General features: G+C 40.4%; 2 protein-coding genes across 2 annotated transcripts; both read right to left on the bottom strand.

Moving 5' to 3' along the window:
* Positions 1-1,814: 1,814 nt before the first annotated feature.
* Positions 1,815-16,759, bottom strand: LOC114583573 (vomeronasal type-2 receptor 26-like). The gene is made up of 8 exons (XM_077917836.1): positions 16,756-16,759; positions 15,499-15,637; positions 12,482-12,622; positions 11,081-11,372; positions 9,837-10,700; positions 6,605-6,832; positions 4,648-4,774; positions 1,815-2,716 (listed from the first exon to the last, which is right to left on the bottom strand). Exons 1-8 carry the CDS (start codon positions 16,757-16,759, stop codon positions 1,815-1,817), a joined length of 2,697 nt encoding a protein of 898 aa, XP_077773962.1.
* Positions 16,760-17,720: 961 nt separating this feature from the next.
* LOC114583574 (vomeronasal type-2 receptor 26-like) lies at positions 17,721-20,164 on the bottom strand. The gene is made up of 3 exons (XM_028704867.2): positions 20,033-20,164; positions 19,696-19,822; positions 17,721-18,622 (listed from the first exon to the last, which is right to left on the bottom strand). Exons 1-3 carry the CDS (start codon positions 20,162-20,164, stop codon positions 17,721-17,723), a joined length of 1,161 nt encoding a protein of 386 aa, XP_028560700.2.
* Positions 20,165-20,403: the final 239 nt, after the last annotated feature.

Below are 20,403 nucleotides of genomic sequence, written 5' to 3'. Positions count from 1 at the left end.
TTTCATGTCTAATTTATACTGTCCGACAGATTCACGTTGCTCTGTTCCCTATTCAGAGCATCAAGAAACATTATCAGAATTCAATGTCATATTCTGGGTAAGCAAAAACACTGAAAATATGAAGCAGAGCATGGGAGGCATATCTAGTAGTTGTTGGGGTTATTATTGAGGATAATGATTATTATTATTATTAATAATAATAATAATACATCATAGATGTCTAACCCTCAAGTGATATTGGGTAAGATAATGGGGTTCTCATTGCCAAGACAAGTCTGTGCTGGTAGAATTTTGTCACCATACCGCAAAGGACGTTAATCAATTTACAGTTTCAGAGGAGAATTTTCTAATTAATGAAATCAACAAACTACAGTGACCAAAATACTTTTTCATGTTAAGCTAATGACAACAGGAAATTCAGAGTTATTTCATTTGGCAAACAGGAGTGCTAAATTTTGAGATAAAGGCCACTTTCAGTGCCACTTCCCTTTAAGATGTGGCAACACTTTTGGAACTCCTAATAGCTTTAGGCATTCACAGTAAGTTTGTTCTTTTAGATACCTGTTGAAAACAGTTGGACCTGATGAGCATTTACTGATCCCAACCCTAATCCTGCGGAAAGCCATCAAATTAGATTTTAATTTGATCCTGACCTGTTTTTAGGAGGTAATTTAATTAGTTTGATTTTATACCCATGTTATATATTTTATGTTAGCTGCCCTGACCCCAGCTTCAGCCAGGGAGGGTAGGATATAAATAAAAGTTGTTTTTTTAATTACTATTATTACTATTATTCTTTTTGGGGGACCATCCAAACATATGATTTGTTCTGTCCTGTTCTTAAATCTGTGGGGCATATATTGCCCTACATAATGTAAATATTGAGCATGCCTTTGATGTATCAAAGTTTTTGTTCAGCAATTACAATACCATCTTAGATTATCCCAGAAAGCTCCACCACATTGAGGAGAATATTTATTCCTGCTCGATATCAGCAAGCAAAGCATTTAAGGTTCAAGGAAGACACTCAGATACTTAATTTTAGTTAACATGTTTCTTTATTGAAAGAAATATAATTCAGTATTACAGAACAGAGTAATTTAAGTTAAATCAGTCCCATGTAAGAAATACATTTTTATAATGAATAGAAAGTAAATCAAGCTACTATTAATTCCAAACTTTTCAGAGTAATTTAAGTTATATCAGTCCCATATTTGTTCTGATTCAAATATAGTATCAGAACAGGATAATAGAACAATATGATGGCAAATATAAAAACATACAAAAAAGCTGCATCTGAGTCCAATAAATACAACAAGGTTTCATGAGCAACAGACAACTTTACAAGGTAACATAGGAGTTTCACATGCTACTAGAAAGACCTGTCTCATATGTTCCTCAAAGTCCTTCTCCTGCAGAATCTTCTTATATGACTTTCAAATTGAGGGGCTGGGAAGGGTGGAAGCATCCCTCCAGGGGGATATTCTGGGAAGAGACAATCTGGGAACTCACCTTCAGTTCCTGATTGTTCCTATGAAGTCCCATATGATGTCATCTTAGAATAAGGTGGGTGTAGTTTGCCAGGAATGGCCTGAGAATTGAAACCTCAGCTGGGCAAAACAGGTACCACCAGCAAGTTGTTCCTCACTCCTGAGGTGAGAAAGGATTTTAATCTGCTTTAATTTCAAAGCCCTAAATATCCCAAATTGATCCAACAAAAGAGTTTCACCTTGGAAGATGCATTCAAGGTAACCACTTTTACACATAAAGCCCTTATATATAAAAATACAATAGAATATAGAAAGAAAATAAATTTACATCCTTCTCCTTATCAATTGCTCCCTGTTGTTCAAATTCGGCTTCAGAATAATGATGTAGCATTTAGGGGCAAAGATGCAGCCGAATAATCCAGCACTGGAGGACAAGATGGAGAAGATCTCCACCACCACCATGGATTTCCCTTTGGTGCTCAGATAGGTTGGGAAAAAAGACAGCCAAACACTGCAGAACAGCAACATACTGAAGGTAATGAACTTGGCTTCATTAAAAGTGTCTGGCAATTTGCGAGCTGCAAATGCCACAATGAAGCTGGCAATGGCCAGGAGGCCCATGTAGCCCAGGACACAGTAAAACATGATCACTGAGCCTTCATTACATTGCACAATGGTTTCTTCTGTAACTAAGTGCATGTCTTGATCTGGAAATGGCGGAGAGGTCATCAACCACCCAGTACAAATAATCACTTGAATGAGGGAGCAGGAAATGATAATGGAGTTGGACAGCTTTTTCCCTATCCACTTCCTCATACTGGACCCAGGCTTGGTGGCCATGAAAGCTGCAACTACAGTGATGGTTTTGGCCAACACACAGGAAACGGCCACAGAGAAGACAATGCCGAAAGTTGGTTGGCGAAGAAGGCAGGTCATTTTGCCAGGGTGTCCAATGAATAGAAGAGATGAAAGGAAGCAGAATTGGAGGGCGATGAGGAGAGCGTAGGTGAGATCCCTGTTGTTGGCTTTGACAATGGGAGTGTCTTTGTGCTGAATAAACGTTGCAAGCACCAAAGTTGTGATCAGGGAAAAAGAAAGAGCAAGTGAGGCCAAGCTGATCCCTAAAGGTTCTTCATAAGAAAGAAAGTTGATAGTTTTAGGGATGCATCCATCTTTCTTCTTGTTTGCATACTGATCTTCAGGGCATCTGAAGCAGTGAGCCATATCTGACAAACAGAAGAAAGTTAAACTCCATTTGCAATTCATCTGTGTTTTATGCTGACTATGTAGCCATTATTGATCCTGTTGATCTATTTCGAACCTTCTTTATTGTCAGAGAGCTGGTTGTATATTTGAATTACTCATTACATTCCTGCTGAATCTGACAGTTGTGTTTGGTTTTTTTAAACATCTTTTTAAGTGACCATGCTGTGACACCAAGATGACATAGTGAGTGGACCCTTGGTTTTTTGGGTGGACAGTTGCATGTGGCGGTCCCCAAGCAACCCCTCAAAATAATTCACAAATCACACATAATTTTTGTTTAAGGTTTTTGGCATAATTTTGGCCACAACTTTATTAAAATACATAATCTGTGAGTGGTTGCTTAGGCATTGGTTATGACTATCTGTCCCCCCGCCTGGGACTGACCTGACTTTGCGATCTCCCTCGGAAGCCAGTGAAGGGAAAACAATATTGGTGATCACTTGAGCTGAGTGACAGTCCCTCACCACTCACCCAACCTGCTCCCCAAGGCTTGCCAGCCCTGGTCCCATTTCAGGGATTGGACGAAATTGTGGCAAGCCCCAGGATTCCTTTAATGGAATTCCCTTCCACACCACCATTGCAGGGGCAGGCCCAGCCTATCCTGACCCCTCCTCCACCAATTTTTATAACAAATGCCTAACCGCAACCTTACAAGTTGTGACAAATTGCTAAGTAGTAGGCAAAAAACAAATGGCACCAGCCAATCAGCCAAATGGACAAAATTCCTACTAGGCCCCTGCCCCAACGGCAGACGACCCCATGACAGGCATAGCAAGGTCAACCGGAACACAGGGCGGGCGGGCGGGTGATCCAATGCACTCAGCGAAAGAGGAAGCAAAAGTGGAGTGCCCCAATATTTAAAGCCTTTGGTCCCACCCACCCAATTTGCAACCAGCAACCTGGTCATCCAATCGTTGCTTCAGGCAATCACCATTTAACCTGCCTGGCAACAGAGGGTTGGCCTGGCAGACCCCACCGCAACACGTGCTCTCATTTCAGAGAGAACACGCTTTAAGAGAGCCCCCCCCCCAAAAAAAGTATTTTGCTCCCATATTCAATTGTCTCCAAGTTAGGATGTTGTTGCCTTTCCTTCAGTAAGTGCTGGTAGCCATTGCTAGGCATTCCAAAGCCTTTGTCAAAATGATGGGCAGAAAGTCACATCAATAGGGTGGACTGTAAAGGGTCTATAAAGTGATGAGCAAGGCATGCAACGAGGTCAGATGGGGCCCAGTGTTGCCTATCTCCCCTCCCCCGCCCCATACATATACAGTTCCCTACTTGCCAAATACAAAGCTCCAACCTTGTTCAACTCTGAAGGGTCTTGAGTACAGCTACACCATCAAGTGGAATGCCATTCAAACAGCACATGCTGGTTGGAATTTCCTCTTCTCTGAAGCATAATGACTAAAGTTCTGGCCTAATCACCCTGGATGATGTCTAGCATGTTTCATTCTGACTACACACATCATTTGCAAATCTACAACTTCTGTACCATTTTACTACTTGATAGGTTCAGTCAGTGCTTTTTTTTTTTTCTAAACAAAGGTTTAGGGGTACTCTCCTTTTCATACGCATATTGAAATAGTACTCCTCAATGAGGCCAAACCTAGATTCACAAAATATTTAGGGGTATGCGCACTGGGAAAATAACCACTGGGTTCACTTAAATTATGTGTACAATAAAATCTTTTGGGGAGTCTTACTTTCATATCCACCTGCATGGGATTTTACCAGGCTCTGTTGTTTTTTTACATAATGATGACAGTGTTACTGGAAAGTAGCAATAAAATATTCAGACCACTGCAAGCAGGATAGTGTGGTTCACAACATAGCATATAACTTCTTTTCAACAGAGATTTGCTAATCTTGTACAATGAAAACTGTCACATACCATTCTGGTTTGAAATCTTCCCTTCTGGACATGGAGTACAATCATAGCAGCAAAATTTCTGCCCTTCCTTCCTTTTCTTCTGATAGCCCGCATGACAGTAGTCATTGCACACAGAAATTGGCATCACCTATTAATAAACAGGAAATCATTTCAGAAGGGATAAATATTTGAAAGAATGTTTCAGCTTCTGAAGTTCAAATAAGAAAGGGGATCTCTCATCTCAGAAACATTGGTACATGTGTCGTCCAGCATTTCCGCCATATTAAGCAGTTGGTCCCTTACCTTTCTTGCCCTTATCTGGCCGCATTGATCCATGCAAAGGTCACTTCCAGGCTTGATTATGGAAACTTGCTCTACGTGGGGCTGCCCTTGAAGTTGACCGAGAAACTGCAGCGGGTGCAGAATGCCGCGGCGGGGCTCCTTATGGGGTCCTTGCCATGGGATCACATTCATCCAGTGCTTTATCAACTGCACTGGCTCCCGGTGGAGTACAGGGTCAGGTATAGACCTTTAAAGCCCTATGCAGCCTAGGACCCACGTACCTATGGGACCGCCTCTCCTGGTATACCCCTCGGAGGACCTTTAGGTCCACAAATGAGAATATTTTGGAGGTCCCAAGTCACAAGGTGGTTAGATTGGTCTCAGCTGGGGCCAGGGCCTTTTCAGTACTGGACCTGACTTGGTGGAATGCTCTGTCACAAGTAACTAGGGCCCTGCGGGACTTGACATCTTTCTGCAAGGCCTGCAAGGCCAGTTCTGCCTGGCCTTTGGTTTGGACATAGTCTGAACATTATGGTTCCTTCCCCTTATGGTTTTGATCTATGGACTACTTTTAAAATGAGGCTGCATTTTAAATTGCATTTTAACCTGTATTTTAAATTGATGGTTTTTTTCCTATTATGTTTTTACTGTAATTTTACTGGTGTTAGCTGCCCTGAGCCTAGCTCTGGCTGGGGAGTGTGGGGTATAAATAAAATTTATTATTGTTGGATTTGGATTTGATATCCCACTTTATCACTACCCTAAGGCAGTGTTTCCCAACCTTGGGCCTCCAGCTGTTTTTGGACTACAACTCCCATCATCACTAGCTAGCAAGACCAGTGGTGAGGGAAGATGGGAATTGTAGTTCAAAAACAGCTGGAGGCCCAAGGTTGGGAAACACTGCCCTAAGGAACCTCAAAGCGGCTAACAATCTCCTTTCCCTTCCTCCCCCACAACAAACACTCAGTTAGGTGAGTGAGGCTGAGAGACTTCAGAGAAGTGTTACTAGCCCAAGGTCACCCAGCAGCTTCATGTGGAGGAGCAGGGAAGCGAACCCAGTTCACCAGATTATGAGTCCACCGCTCTTAACCACTACACCACACTGTTGTTGTTGTTGTTGTTGTTGTTGTTAAGAAACTGGAATGGAAGAGGCAAAAGACAAAATGCAGATAAAACTAGGGTCATTTTATAAACTAACTTTCAGAAATCAGAAACTTTATAGCGGAAATACCATATGTGGCAAATATTCAAAACTTCTACCACTCTCCTAAACCTGTCAGTATTTGGTAAGCCTTTTTTAAATTCACACTGCCTTAGAGGCCTCAAACTCAAAGTGAATGAAACAAGTTAACCTGAAACGTCATCCATACTCTGCCTCACAGGCTTAAGAGGTCATTGTACAAGTCTCTTAAACAAGAATTGAGTGGAGGAGTATGTCAGTATGCTCATAAGCAGGAGAATGTGGGGCCTACAAGTAAACTCTAGAGTCACAGGAGCAAACCTCTAGGGGCCAAGGTCACTTCACATACACCCTCAGTAAAATAATTGAGGGGCCAACCCTCTTCCAGAGGTGATGTGCATTGTCACTCCAAATGTGTGCATGAGCCATGTCTTGCAATTGATTAATTGCGGCAGGGCTTACCTCCCCCGCCCCCAATATTTTATTCACGTTGGAACCCCTGCAAAGATTCCAGACCTTGTTAAAATCATTGTGCCATATAACCATGTCCTCACTAATGATGAATTCTTTTCCATCATCTGCATCAGAATCAACCCATCCAATCTTCAATCGAAGGAAGGACCTGTTTGGAAATGTGACTATGTTCATGATGTCAAATCCCCCTCCCACTTCTCTTTGATCAGTAAAGGACACGGTTTCTCCAGCTGAGTTGTTAAATGAAATGTCCTGAAGAACAGGGTGCAGCTAATAGAAAGAGAAAATGGAGTTGAATGGGAAATAGCATAAATGAGATTTTGAATAAAGTGTCATGGTTTACAGAAACATATGTTCATGAATCTTATTTAGGTATAGTAACATAGCTTCAGTTAACAAAAAACATGTGCGAAATATCTGATTTTGACACAACAAATGGAGACTTTATTATGCATTGGAAGCCCTTTTTATTTATCTCTAATATTCCCTTTTTAAGCATAACCTTGCTAGCGTGTGAAATGAGTGCAATTGTGTGGTAGTTGGAGTGCCAAAGAATGCACCAACTACCGCACAATTGCACTAATTTCACACGCTAGCAAGGTTATGCTTAAAATTCTACAAGGCAGGCTTAAGCAGTATGTGGACCGAGAACTCCCTGAAGTGCAAGCTGGATTTCGAAGGGGCAGAGGAACCAGGGACCAAATTGCAAACATGCGCTGGATTATGGAGAAAGCTAGAGAGTTCCAGAAAGACATCTACTTCTGCTTCATTGACTATGCAAAAGCCTTTGACTGTATCGACCACAGCAAACTATGGCAAGTTCTTAAAGAAATGGGAGTGCCCTATCACCTCACCTATCTCCTGAGAAATCTCTATGTGGGACAAGGAGCTACAGTTAGAACTGGATATGGAACAACTGATTGGTTCAAAATTGGGAAAGGAGTACGACAAGGCTGTATATTGTTTCCCTGTTTATTTAACATATATGCAGAATTCATCATGCGAAAGGCTGGGCTGGATGAATCCCTAGCCGGAATTAAGATTGCCGGAAGAAATATCAACAACCTCAGATATGCAGATGACACAACCTTGACGGCAGAAAGTGAGGAGGAATTAAAGAACGTTTTAATGAGGGTAAAAGAGGAGAGCGCAACATATGGTCTGAAGCTCAACATCAATGAAGATCATGGCCACTGGTCCCATCACCTCCTGGCAAATAGAAGGGGAAGAAATGGAGGCAGTGAGAGATTTTACTTTCTTGGGCTCCATGATCACTGCAGATGGTGACAGCAGTCACGAAATTAAAAGATGCCTGCTCTTTGGGAGAAAGGCGATGGCAAACCTAGACAGTACCTTAAAAAGCAGAGACATCACCTTGCCAACAAAGGTCCGTATAGTTAAAGCCATGGTTTTCCCAGTAGTAATGTATGGAAGCGAGAGCTGGACCATAAAGAAGGCTGATCGCCGAAGAATTGATCCTTTTGAATTATGGTGCTGGAGGAGACTCTTGAGAGTCCAATGGACTGCAAGAAGATCAAATGCATCCATTCTTAAGGAAATCAGCCCTGAGTGCTCACTGGAAGGACAGATCGTGAAGCTGAGGCTCCAATACTTTGGCCACCTTATGAGAAGAGAAGACTCCCTGGAAAAGACCCTGATGTTGGGAAAGACTGAGGGCACAAGGAGAAGGGGATGACAGAGGACGAGATGGTTGGACAGTGTTCTTGAAGCTACAAACATGAGTCTGACCAAACTGTGGGAGGCAGTGGAAGACAGGAGTGCCTGGCGTGCTCTGGTCCATGGGGTCATGAAGAGTCGGACACGACTAAAAGACTAAAGAGGAGAATGTGGCACCTACAAGTAAACTCTAGAGTCATAGGAGCAAACTTCTAGCAGCCAAGGTCCCTTCACATACTCCCTCAATAAAATAATTGAGGTGCCTACCCTCTCCCAGAGGTGATGGGCATTGTTATTCAAAAGGTGTGCATGAGCCACGTCTTGCAACTGATTAATCAGCACAGGGCACGGTTTCTCCAGCTGAGTTGTTAAATGAAATGTCATGAAGAATAGAATGCAGCTATTAGAAAGAGAAAATGAAGTTGAATGGGAATCGGCATAAATGAGATTTTGAATAAAATGCCATGGTTTGCAGAAAAATGTCTTCATGAATCTTATTTAGGTATAATAATGTAGGTTCAGTTAACAAAGAAGACGTGCGAAATATCTGTGATTTTGACACAAAAGATGGAGACTTTATTATGCTTTGGAAGCCCTTTTTATTTATCTCTAATATTCCTTTCCCTTTATTTTCTTCTTTCCTCTTATCTTTTTTCTTCTTTTTTTCTTGTGAGGTCCTATATTTGGGGCCCTTGTTAAGGCCCAGGACTTAACTATTCATAGGGGTGGTCATGGCGGGCCCTAGGTGGGAGACAGGGAAGCATTGCCCCCCCCCCAAAGTGACAGATAGGGAGGAAATAGGAGGGATCTCAGGTGAGAGCTGTGAATTGCCTCTAGGAAAGGACTCTGTATTCTTCCTGTTTTCACTGTAGTTTTTGTAGCTGTTATATTATTGCATGGTGAAGACCTCTAAGAAAAATATTATTTGGCAAAAAGAAGTACACAATTTAAGATTCAAACATTATTTTTTTTCAGTGAATACAATTTGCAATACCATTTAAACAGAACTTCTGATTCCTAATTTGATAAAGTCCTTATTTTTTTCTTTTAACAATAAATAAAAGAAATTAAAGACAGCCTAAATAAATACTATTACTACAGGTTGAAAGCAGCATAAGCTTGGGAATCATAACTGAACTTATGCTTCCAAAACATAACAAAACTTATGATTTTTTCATAGAGGTGTTAGGCTGGTTTATATGTATTCTTTTATAAGTTGGTTTAATCATAGTTACTATGGACCAAATTTGCTCAATTCATTCAGATATTCTTATCTATCTTAGTCTTAGCAGCAGTTTATGAGTCTGAACTAAATTTCTTGATAATTTTCTGGAATACTATCTTATAATCATAATCATCATTTATTATATATACTCCAGCCATCTGATAAGGTCGCCCTATCCACTCTGGGAGGCTTCCAACACATATTAAAATATAATCAAACATCAATAACTTCCTGATACAAGGCTGCTTTCAGATGACTTCTAAATAATAATAGTTTTATTAGATAACCAAGCAGAAATGTCTTAAGTTCCCGTGGTAGATAAATTCATGCAGATAATGATAATATTTTTTCTCTTGATTCTCAGAACATTACCTGCCAAGGCTCCAGATTCTGAAGTTTTAATCTTTCACTTTTCCCCATTCCTCTCTGCTTGGATCTAGGTGAGTAAATGTTATGCAAGGCATGAGCCACAGCATAGACACCATTATAGATGCTGTAGCTGTGACCAGTCATGCTCATTTCAAATAGAGACCTTGGAAGACTCTGCAACCTCTCCGCTCCAGTACACATACCATTGACCTCCATTGGCTCATTGAAATTGGGAAGGAAACAGTCAAATGCTTGCTCCCAGAAGCCTTTGATGAAACCATCTCCCTGTGTCCAGGAAGGCTTTATGTTGTGAAGAAATTCATTGAATGCTGGAAGATTTTGTGAGTGGATTGTGAAGGAAAGGGAACCCTGGAAGAGCAGGACATCCCAAACCTTACTAAAACCCATAGTTATGAAATCAGTCTGTGCTGTAAAGATCCACACCTTTTTAAATGAAGTGTTTTTCCTGTTTGTAGGATCTGGCAGAAATATAATAATTCTCAGTGCTATAATTGCCAGAGATTCCCCATAAACAATAATTGTAGTGACTTTATTATTTCTGATATGTACATAGATAATCAAGGCTATATCATGCATTTCATCCACATTATCATAGTGGACTTGTTTTGGGATTTTTTGTGTGAAGGCTGAGCAAATTCCATTTTGAGATAGCAATGGCTCCAGGGTCTGCAAGAAATGTTCTCCACTGTTGTCATTCAGAGCAAAGAGTCCGATCCATGTCCATCCAAAATGCTTAAGCAAGCGGATAATCCCCAGAAACTGGTGGGCTTCATTGGGCACCATGCGATAAAAAGAAGGAACCTGTCTTGTATCACTCTCCACTGGAGGAAATGAACCGTATGCAAACTGAAAGAAAATGTGAATATAATCTCAAATCATATGGAAAACATTCTCTCTGTACCATTTGGCTTTTTATTCCACAAATTCTAAGCTTTATTTTTTCTAATTGCACATTTTGATTTGAGCTGTTCAATCACATATCCCTAGAAATAAAACAGAAAAGGCAATCTACAAGGAATATGGGATAAAGATGCAAGCTTGTATAGATCTAAATTTTAAATTAATGATCATGACTAAGCTAGATGCACTAATTTTGATGAGTCTGTTCTGAGGAAAACTACTGGCTAGAATACTTCCCAATAGGTCGGCTCTGTCTACAACAAACATGGAAGCAACCCAGAGAGGTAGGAAGAAAAAATTCCCTTTCACCCCTTCATATCTCTTACCTGTGGAATCTTGTAGAGACCTAATGTGTCTGCCATATGGAAAGTGGTATCATGGCCAAGTCCCCCAATGGTGGATATGAGGGTTTTCTGGGTGTCACATTTGTAGTTGGGGACAAATGTCCTCATTTTGTAGAGGAGATCTAGAGTCGTGCGGTAGGTCATCCTTGCATCATAATAGCTGTCATAGATGTGGAAGCCAAGTGTGATATTGGGCAAGATGTTGGGATTCTCATTGACTTCTTTCACAGCAAAAGCCAATGTTAGGACGTGCTGATAAAATTTTGGCACCATACTGCAAATAAAGTAAATTAGTTACAGATATGATCATACTACAATATTGGACATCTTCTGTCCAATGATCGGGGCATTACTGCTTTGCATGACACTTTCAGACACCTGCTGTTCTTCTATTGCTTGACATTTCCGTCACAGTTGATCAAGAAAAAAATAAAACTCATCTGTTTCTCCTTAAGTAGGCGACAACTTCATTTAACTGAAAGCTGCAATTTTATACAGACTTACATGAAAGTCCCATTGAAGTGGGATAGCTTTTTTTTCCAGTATACAGCTGCGGTTGGGGCAGGATGGTTGCTTGCACATTAGAAGCAGTCATTGATCCTGCGGTGTATCAGATGGAAAGGGAAGTCAGGTGGCAATGGACTTACCTTCACACTGGAAGACACAGCTGGTGGCAAAATTAGTCTCCTATTTCTTTAGGTTTCCCAGCCCAATGTCAGCCTCTCTGGGCTAATGCCCCATTCTGACAATCTCAGGTTTCCCTGTGCTATCTAACCTGAACTGTCTCAATCCCTGTCTGCCTCAACACAATTCAACCAATTTCCATATCCATCTGTATAGGATAACTTTCACCATGATGTAACTTCTCCCATGGAAGTTTTTCAGATCAGGAGCCATGAAAGAAATATTTAATGGAAAGGCAAATATACTCATGAATGTCAGCGGCAATACAATTTATCTAAGCAATCATTTCAAGTCAGCACACACTGAAACTTTAAAAGACCTGAAATATGTGGTAGTAAAATCTAATACTCTTTCAAACGGCAAGGAAGCTTTGGGGATATTGAAGGATGGTGTATGGTTTTATGTTTTGAATTCATCTGTAATGTAACCTTTATTTATTTACATTTTCGCCTTTCTCTTCCCCACTCCTCACAATAAGTATACTGCAGAGCAATTGTAAATACACCTTTTTATTCAAATCATTTTTTGAGAGCTGGTAGGCTTTAATTTTTTTTTTAATTGAAATAACATTTTTTTCAGCCAAAATGTAGCTCCAATTGCAGCTTGAAAATGCCAGTGATAAAATTATCCCTCTCTTTAGGTTTCATGTCTGTAAAACATGAGACAAAGGGAAAGGCAATTCAAATGAAAAAGACTTACTATGAAACATCAAACAGGTTCTTTGATGGGTGTTCCTTAAAGAAAACTTCATAGAAAATGTAATAGCTCTGAGAAACAACTCCCCCAATGATGAGTTCACCTGGCTGGTACCACTCGTGTGGAACAGGAAAAGGATTATTCCTAGGGCAGCGGATAGAATTAGAGGTATTAGCAACAGGAGTTATTAGATTCAGCAACACCCATAGCAACAACATCCTGGCAGCCTAGCTTATGGTATACATTTAATTGAAAGGTTGCAAATACATTCCTTGAGAAATAACAGAAATTATACCGCCCTAAATTGAACTGATAGAGCCCTTTCTGACTCTCACCTCTACACTAGCTCACCATAACATATGAGCTTAATTTTAAGTACTTTCAGGCTTGCTTGTTGATTGTTTTCTTCCCTTCAGGAAGCCATCTGGGGATTTGACCTGGTGAAGAAATTGCAGTGATTTGAGTAATTGCAGAATAGGAATATTATTTGCTTATTCAGATTTTAGAGTTTGAGTAACACTTTTTTACTCCCAATCCTGCTGCTTAGATGAAAGAAAAAAGTGGCAGAAGGGTTTTTCCTTGGTGTGCTAAGAACAACAGGAAACTCTTGAGTGAAGACACTGTCATCAGGATATAAAGGAGCAGTTATAAATTTTGAGATTAAGACCACTTCTCAACTCCAGTTCTCTGCAAGGAAATGGGACTCAGCACTTCTCAATAAGATCAAGCTATATTTTTAAAATGCGTGGCCTGATTCATTTTCAAGAAACAGCAGAAGCCACTGCTTTTTTTCTGGGGGGATGCAGTGGTACGCATACCCCTATACATTTTGTGAACCTAACGGGAGAAGAAACTATTTTTTATTTTATTTTTCTAGCATGGTGAATCATCAGTTACATTGCTACCCCCGATGGTGGCCTTTTGTCCATTTACTGTATTTATTTTTCCCAATTTGAACTATAAAATGGTGGTTTTCTTGAGTCAAACTGAGAGTACCCTAAACATTATTTTTTTTTAGAAAAAAAGCACTGGGAGAAGGTATTGGGGGGTGGGCTTTCATTTTCAGCCTGACTAATGAATTCTCTTCTTGCTAACCTTAAATAAGCTATATGCCATTGGTTAGTGGGACCAGAAATAAAAGAGCACAGAATACCTTATCTAAATCTTAACAGTGTATCATGTCTACTTTATACTCTCTCACACATTCCCATAGCTCTGTTCCCCAATCAGTTTCATGAGACATTATCAGAGTTCAAGGTCATGTTTTGCGTAAGCAGAATATGAAGTGGAGCATGGGAGGGATATCTAGCTGTTGGTGGTGTTATTATTCATGGTAATGATTAATCATAATCATAGCCATAATACATCATTGATGTTGAACCCCAGTGTGATATTCAACAAGATCGTGTGGTTCTCATTGATCTCTTTCACAGCAAATGCCAAGGGAAGTCTGTGCTGGTAGAATTTTGTCACCATACTGCAAATGAAGTTGATCAATTTACAGTTTCAGAGGAGAATTCTATAATGAATTAAATCAGCATATCAAAATATTGTGCATTTCTGTCTCAAACCGTTTGGGATTTAAATGTCAATGTTTTATTCTTAATGGATGTCTCCAAGCTAAGAAGAAGAAGAAGAAGAAGAAGAAGAAGAAGAAGAAGAAGAAGAAGAAGAAGAAGAAGAAGAAGAAGATCAGGAAAATGTATGAATTAAGGGAACACTCTAATACCCTGGCTGACCCACCACCAACCACAAGCTTTCATAAACAATGCAGTAGCAAAAGCAGCAACCATCAGATCATGGACTAACTTTGAAAAACATCCTAACAACAGAGAGACACAGCAAAGGAGCCATTATCTACAGTATATAAAATGCTACTCCAAAGGATGGAGCCATAGGAAAATCAGCAGCCATGCCCACCACCTGTGTGATGTCCGTAGCTGGTGCTTCCTGTGAAACTTATACCTTCATTGGGGGGGAGGCAACTTGGGCACCAGGTTATGGGTGCCCAATGGCACCCGCGATGTAATGTGACACCATAATGTGACGTCATGATGTCATGTCACAGTAACACACTGCAGTGATGTTTCTGAGGCCTGGAAGGGCCTAGGATGTGATGTCGAAGGTCATGCAGAGCCTCAAAGTTCATGCCCGAGACCTGACAAGACCTTCAACACGACTTCCAGTTTGTACCATGCCATGCACTGATGATGATGACTTGGGAGTCGCAATTGCAGCAGGGGCTGATTTCTATAAAGGCACACCAATATAGTCCTCCAGTCTTGCTCTTCATCTTCAGAGGAGGTGGGGTTTGACTGTGCATGCTTCCTCAAGGGTGCAGGTGCCTTTCCTTTGCCCTTAGGGCCCAACTTACACTTGCCTTTACCTGTAGCCATGTTAAAAAAAATGCACCAATAATAATTCTGACAACTCAACAATTCCAAGTGTTGGTGCTGACCTTTAAAGTCTAAGGTAGTTTAATAGTTTGCCCTCTGCTTTTAAATTCCTTAGGCTAGATGAGAGATGTGGAACCTGAGAGCAGGGCCCAATATGTGTCCCCAGGCTTCTCTACGTGTCCATTAAGACTTTCTCTAGACTATGGCCATCCTAATGCCGCTTCAAGGCAGTTCTGCCTCGAGCTCTTCTTAATGATGGGAATATGTCCTGGAACTGTGTCATTTACTCATGTGGATGGGGAAGGTGTGTTTCGGTAAAAAAAACTTTGACTTTTTTATGGCTGCTACCCATAACACAACATGCTGAAGCTCTGTACAGAATAGCTCATTTAAATGCCCAGAATCCACCATGGCAACCTGGATGGGTGTCAGTTAGTTTGGATGTAAGGTAATGAGAGGGGATGAGGGGAGTTGATAGAGAAATGTAACATCTGTCGATAATTTTAAACAAATGTTTGTAATAAATGAATTAAAAACATATTCCCTCCTAAAACAATTAATGTTCAAATAAAACAGACCAAAAACATAGAGAGAGATTCGCTAATTTTTCTTCTAATCAGTTACTCTCTGTTGTTCAGTTCAGACCTTAGTATAATGATGTAACATTTAGGGACAATGATATAGCCCAATAACTCAGCACTGGAAGCCAAGGTGGAGAAGATCTCCACAGCCACCATGTCTTTCCTTTTGGTGCTCAGATAGGCTGGAAGAAAAGAAAGCCAAACACCACAAAACAGCAACATGCTGAATGTAATGAACTTGGCTTCGTTAAAACTGTCGGGTAATTTGCGAGCAAGGAATGCCACAATGAAATTGGTGGCAGCCAGGAGGCCCATGTAACTCAGGATACAGTTAAACATGGTGAATGACCCTTCATTACATTGCACTATGATTTCTTTCTGAGAATGGGGGAGAGGTTGACAACCACAGCATACAGATGCCTGCTTGAATAAAGGAGCAAGAAAGAACAACAGAACTGGACTACAGTGGTACCTCGGGTTAAGAACTTAATTCGTTCTTAACCTGAAACTGTTCTTAACCTGAGGTACCACTTTAGCTAATGGATACCTGCTGAAAACCTATATGTTTTGTGGGCATACGCAGACATTTGATTTGTTCTGTTCTTAAATTTGTGTGACCTATATTGCCCTGCTCAGGGTAAAAATATAAAGACTGCCTTTGATGCATCAAAATCAATGTTTAGTGATGGAAGTACCATTGTAGATTATCCCAGTAAGAGCCACAACATTGTAGGGAGTATATACTCCTCCATATTATCCTACAAAGTAGTTAGGAGTCTCAGTCCCTTAATCTTAGGCAATCAATTTATTTACCGGTACTTAAGCAAATGTGGTTCAGCATTTCTGAAGAGAATGATATAAGATTACTCGATCCCATGAAAGAAATATATATTAATAATTCAATACAATAAAAGTAATTCATTTGAAAGTGATTCATTCAATAAAATTGAAGTAATTCATCCCACACTGTCCATTGCATTTCCCTATTTCTTTCTTACCCATAAAAATTAATTTTTATAATTGGGTATGTAGTGCTAGGGCAGAGATTAGAACTTGTTCCACAGTAGTCAGCCTGATTGCTCTTCCCTCTATCCCTTTTGAGCCAGAGGTGGTTGGGGCCACCAACCTGTCACTCACTGAATGCCAAAATGCAATGAGTCCTTTAAAGGCGCATCTACAAGCAGGCTTGCTATAGAAGGTGGAAGAAATTTATCCTGCAAAAATGGAGTCCCTCATCTGCATTTGTTGCAGTTTCAATGAAAGCTTCCTCCCCCTAATAAGCAAAGTGGGCTCCCATTACCCATAATCATCATCTTATTTGAATGCCAATCCCCCTCCCACAAACTAATGAAAGTGGCTTAAACCAATAGTAAAAGAACATGGGTAGGTAAACTAATGCCCGGGGGCTGGATCTGGCCCAATTTCCTTCTAAATCTGGCCCGCGGATAGTCTGGGAATCAGTGTGTTTTTAAATGAGTAGAATGTGTCCTTTTATTTAAAATGCATCTCTGGGTTATTTGTGAGGAATAGGAATTTGTTCATTTATTTATTTTTCTGAAATATAGTCTGTGCCCCCCCCCCAAGGTCTGAGGGACCGTGGACTGGCCCCCTGCTGAAAAAGTTTGCTGACCCCTGTAAAGGAACATATCCCCCCATCACAAAACAATGCAATAGCAAATATAAAATATACCCCCCAAACAAAACAATGTAATAGCAAATATAAAATATACCCCCCCAAACAAAACACACACACCCATCAGAGTACTATAAATGCAACAAAAATTACATGATCAACATTACACTTCCTGGCAACAGCAAACTTAAGAAGGGAACGCAATGTTTCACATGATCCCAGAAACAGCTGCCCCATGATCTTTCTTGCAGTCCTTTCCTGCAGCAGGTTATTATCAGATATTCAAAAGTATTCCTTGGAATAAAAGAGAACATTGCTCCAGGGAAACCTTCCTTCAGCAAGGAAAAAACTGGGAACTCACTTTAACCTCCTGATTGTGTCTTTGTGCCTGTGAGGCAGGTGGTTGTGGTTTGTTGGGATTGATCTGCCAGTAAGAATCTTAGTTGGGCAAAATTGAATCCACCAGCCAGATTCATCACCCCTGAGATAGGGTAAGAGAACATTATAACCTGCTTTTAAATCCATAAACTTAAACTTTCCAATATGTGTTTGACTTCCTACTAGAGGCAACCACTTTTATACTAAAACCCTTAACATATAACAGTGCAACAGAATAAAAAATAAGGTAAAATTTACATCTTTCTCTTTATTAGTTGCTCCCTTTTGTTCAGTTCAGGCTTCAGAACAATGATGTAGCATTTAGGGGCAAATATGCAGACCAACAATCCAGCACTGGAGGACAAGATGGAGAAGATCTCCACCACCACCATGGATTTCCCTTTGGTGCTCAGGTATGTTGGGACAAAAGACAACCAAACACTGCAAAACAGCAACATACTGAAGGTAATGAATTTGGCTTCATTAAAACTGTCTGGTAGTTTGCGAGCTGCAAATGCCACAATGAAGCTGGCAATGGCCAGGAGGCCCATGTAGCCCAAGACACAGTAAAACATGGTCACTGAGCCTTCATTACATTGCACAATGGTTTCTTCCATTACCAAGTGCATGTCTAGAGCAGGGAATGGGGGAGAGGTCATCAACCACCCAGTACAAATAATCACTTGAACGAGGGAGCAGGAAAGGATAACAGAATTGGTCAGTCTTTTCCCCACCCACTTCCTCATACTGGACCCTGGCTTGGTGGCCATGAAAGCTGCAACTACAGTGATGGTTTTGGCCAACACACAAGAAACAGCCACGGAGAAGATGATGCCAAAAGTTGGCTGTCGAAGAAGACAGGTCATTTGGCCAGGGTGTCCAATGAATAGAAGAGATGAGAGGAAGCAGAGTAGAAGGGCAATGAGGAGAGCATAGGTGAGATCCCTATTGTTGGCTTTGACAATTGGAGTGTCTTTGTGTTGGATAAATGTTCCTAGTACCAAAATTGTGATTAGGGAAAAAGCAATTGCAATTGCCATTAAGCTGATCCCTAAAGCTTCCTCATAAGAAAGAAAGGTTATTATTTTGGGAATGCATCCATTTTTGTTCTTATTTGCATACTGATCTTCTGGGCATCTGAAGCAGTCAGTCATATCTGAAAAACAGAAGAATGCCAAATTCCATGGACAATTTGTGTGTGACGTTTGCCCCACATATAACAGTTTTTGCTGTTTTTCGTGTGAATCGTCTGATTGTGTGTCAGCCAATTATCGTATAATATCTGAACTACTCTTTGATTTGCCTGCTTAATTTGACATAGTTTTGTTTAAAACATTTTAAATTGCCACTTGATGCACCAGAATGGCAGAAGGTATAGAATCTTGAATCTTTGGGTCACCAGTTAATTGGAACTATATATATATATATATATATATATATATATATATATATATATATATTACTCCTATACTTAATTTTCTCTGGGTTGAGGGGTTTTCACCTTTCCCTCAGGAAATGGAAACAACCTTTGTTAATTGAACTAAAGCTTTTGTTGAAAAGCTGGGCCAAAAAGCCATTAGGCAGAAATACATCATTATTGTGGACCATATAGGGCCTAGCAACAGATAGTATCAAGCCGTGCCCTGGGGTCACTTGGAGCCCAGAATTGCCCAAACCCCTCCCACAGTTGCGACTGGAAACCTGAATGCTTGTTTTGCCAACACACAAAAGTCCAGCATTATTCAACTCTGAAGGGTGTTGAGTGCATCTGCACATTCAAGTGGAATATCATTTGAACAGCAAGTGCTGGCTGGAATCATGACCCAAATGACTTCCAACTAGTGTCATGCCATCCCCTCCTTCCTGAAACATAATGAATAAAGTTCTGGGCCGATTTCACCCACCATGGATGTCTAGTGTGTTTCATTCTTGCCACAGACATGTTTCATAAATCTGCAACTTCTGTACAATTGTAGTACTTGACAGGTTCTCTTAAATTATGTGCACAATGAAATCATTAATTCTGTTGTCTGGGGCTTCCTTTCAAATCCATGTGCATGGGATTTCACCAGGCTTAATAGACTTTGAATGTTTCACTGAAAATTTACTGGAAAGTAGCAATAAAATATTCACACCACTCCAAGCAGTGTGGTTACATGCACAAGGTAATGTTTAAATTCCTTTCAACAGATACTTGCTAACCTTGTACAATGAAAAAATGTCATTTACCATTCTGGTTTGAAATCTCCCCTTCTGGACATGGAGTACAATCATAGCAGCAAAATTTATGCCCTTCCTTCTTTTTCTTCCTATAACCTGGGTGACAGTAGTCATTGCACACAGATATAGGCATCACCTTTAAACAAATAGAAACAAACAGGAAATAATTTCAGAAGGGAGAAATAGCCACTGAACTTCAATTAAGAAAGGTAATCTTTGATTGGAAAGTTCATTGTTTCATCCAACTAGCTAATCAAAAATTTTCAATCAACCTATCCAGGAGAAAAGTGATGGTTATTGCCTAATCTGGAGAATATAGCGAGATAATAAACCCTAGATTCCAGACCTGATTAAAACCATTGTGCCACTGAATCATGTCCTCAAAAAGGATGAATTCTCTTCCATCTATTGCATCAGGATCAATCCATCCAACTTGCACTCGAATGAAGGACCTATTCAGGAACATGATCATATTCATGATGTCAAATCCACCTCCCATTTCTCTTTGATCAGTAAAAGTCACTGATTCTCCAGCTGAGTTGTTAAATGAAATACTATGAAGATAAGAGTGGAGCTAAGAGAGGGAAAGGGGGGAGAGAGAGATGAAGCGAAAATAACAAATGCCATGATTTACAGAAACCCTTCTTTATGAGCAGACCTAGCCCACCCATGAGATAAAATAAGGCAACCTCCTTTGGTGACAAGATCCATAGGGGC

The sequence above is a fragment of the Podarcis muralis genome, chromosome 13, assembly GCF_964188315.1.
Source record: "Podarcis muralis chromosome 13, rPodMur119.hap1.1, whole genome shotgun sequence".
Taxonomy (NCBI): domain Eukaryota; kingdom Metazoa; phylum Chordata; class Lepidosauria; order Squamata; family Lacertidae; genus Podarcis; species Podarcis muralis.
Note: the sequence above shows the minus strand (reverse complement) of the source record. Positions and strands in the feature narration are given on the sequence as shown.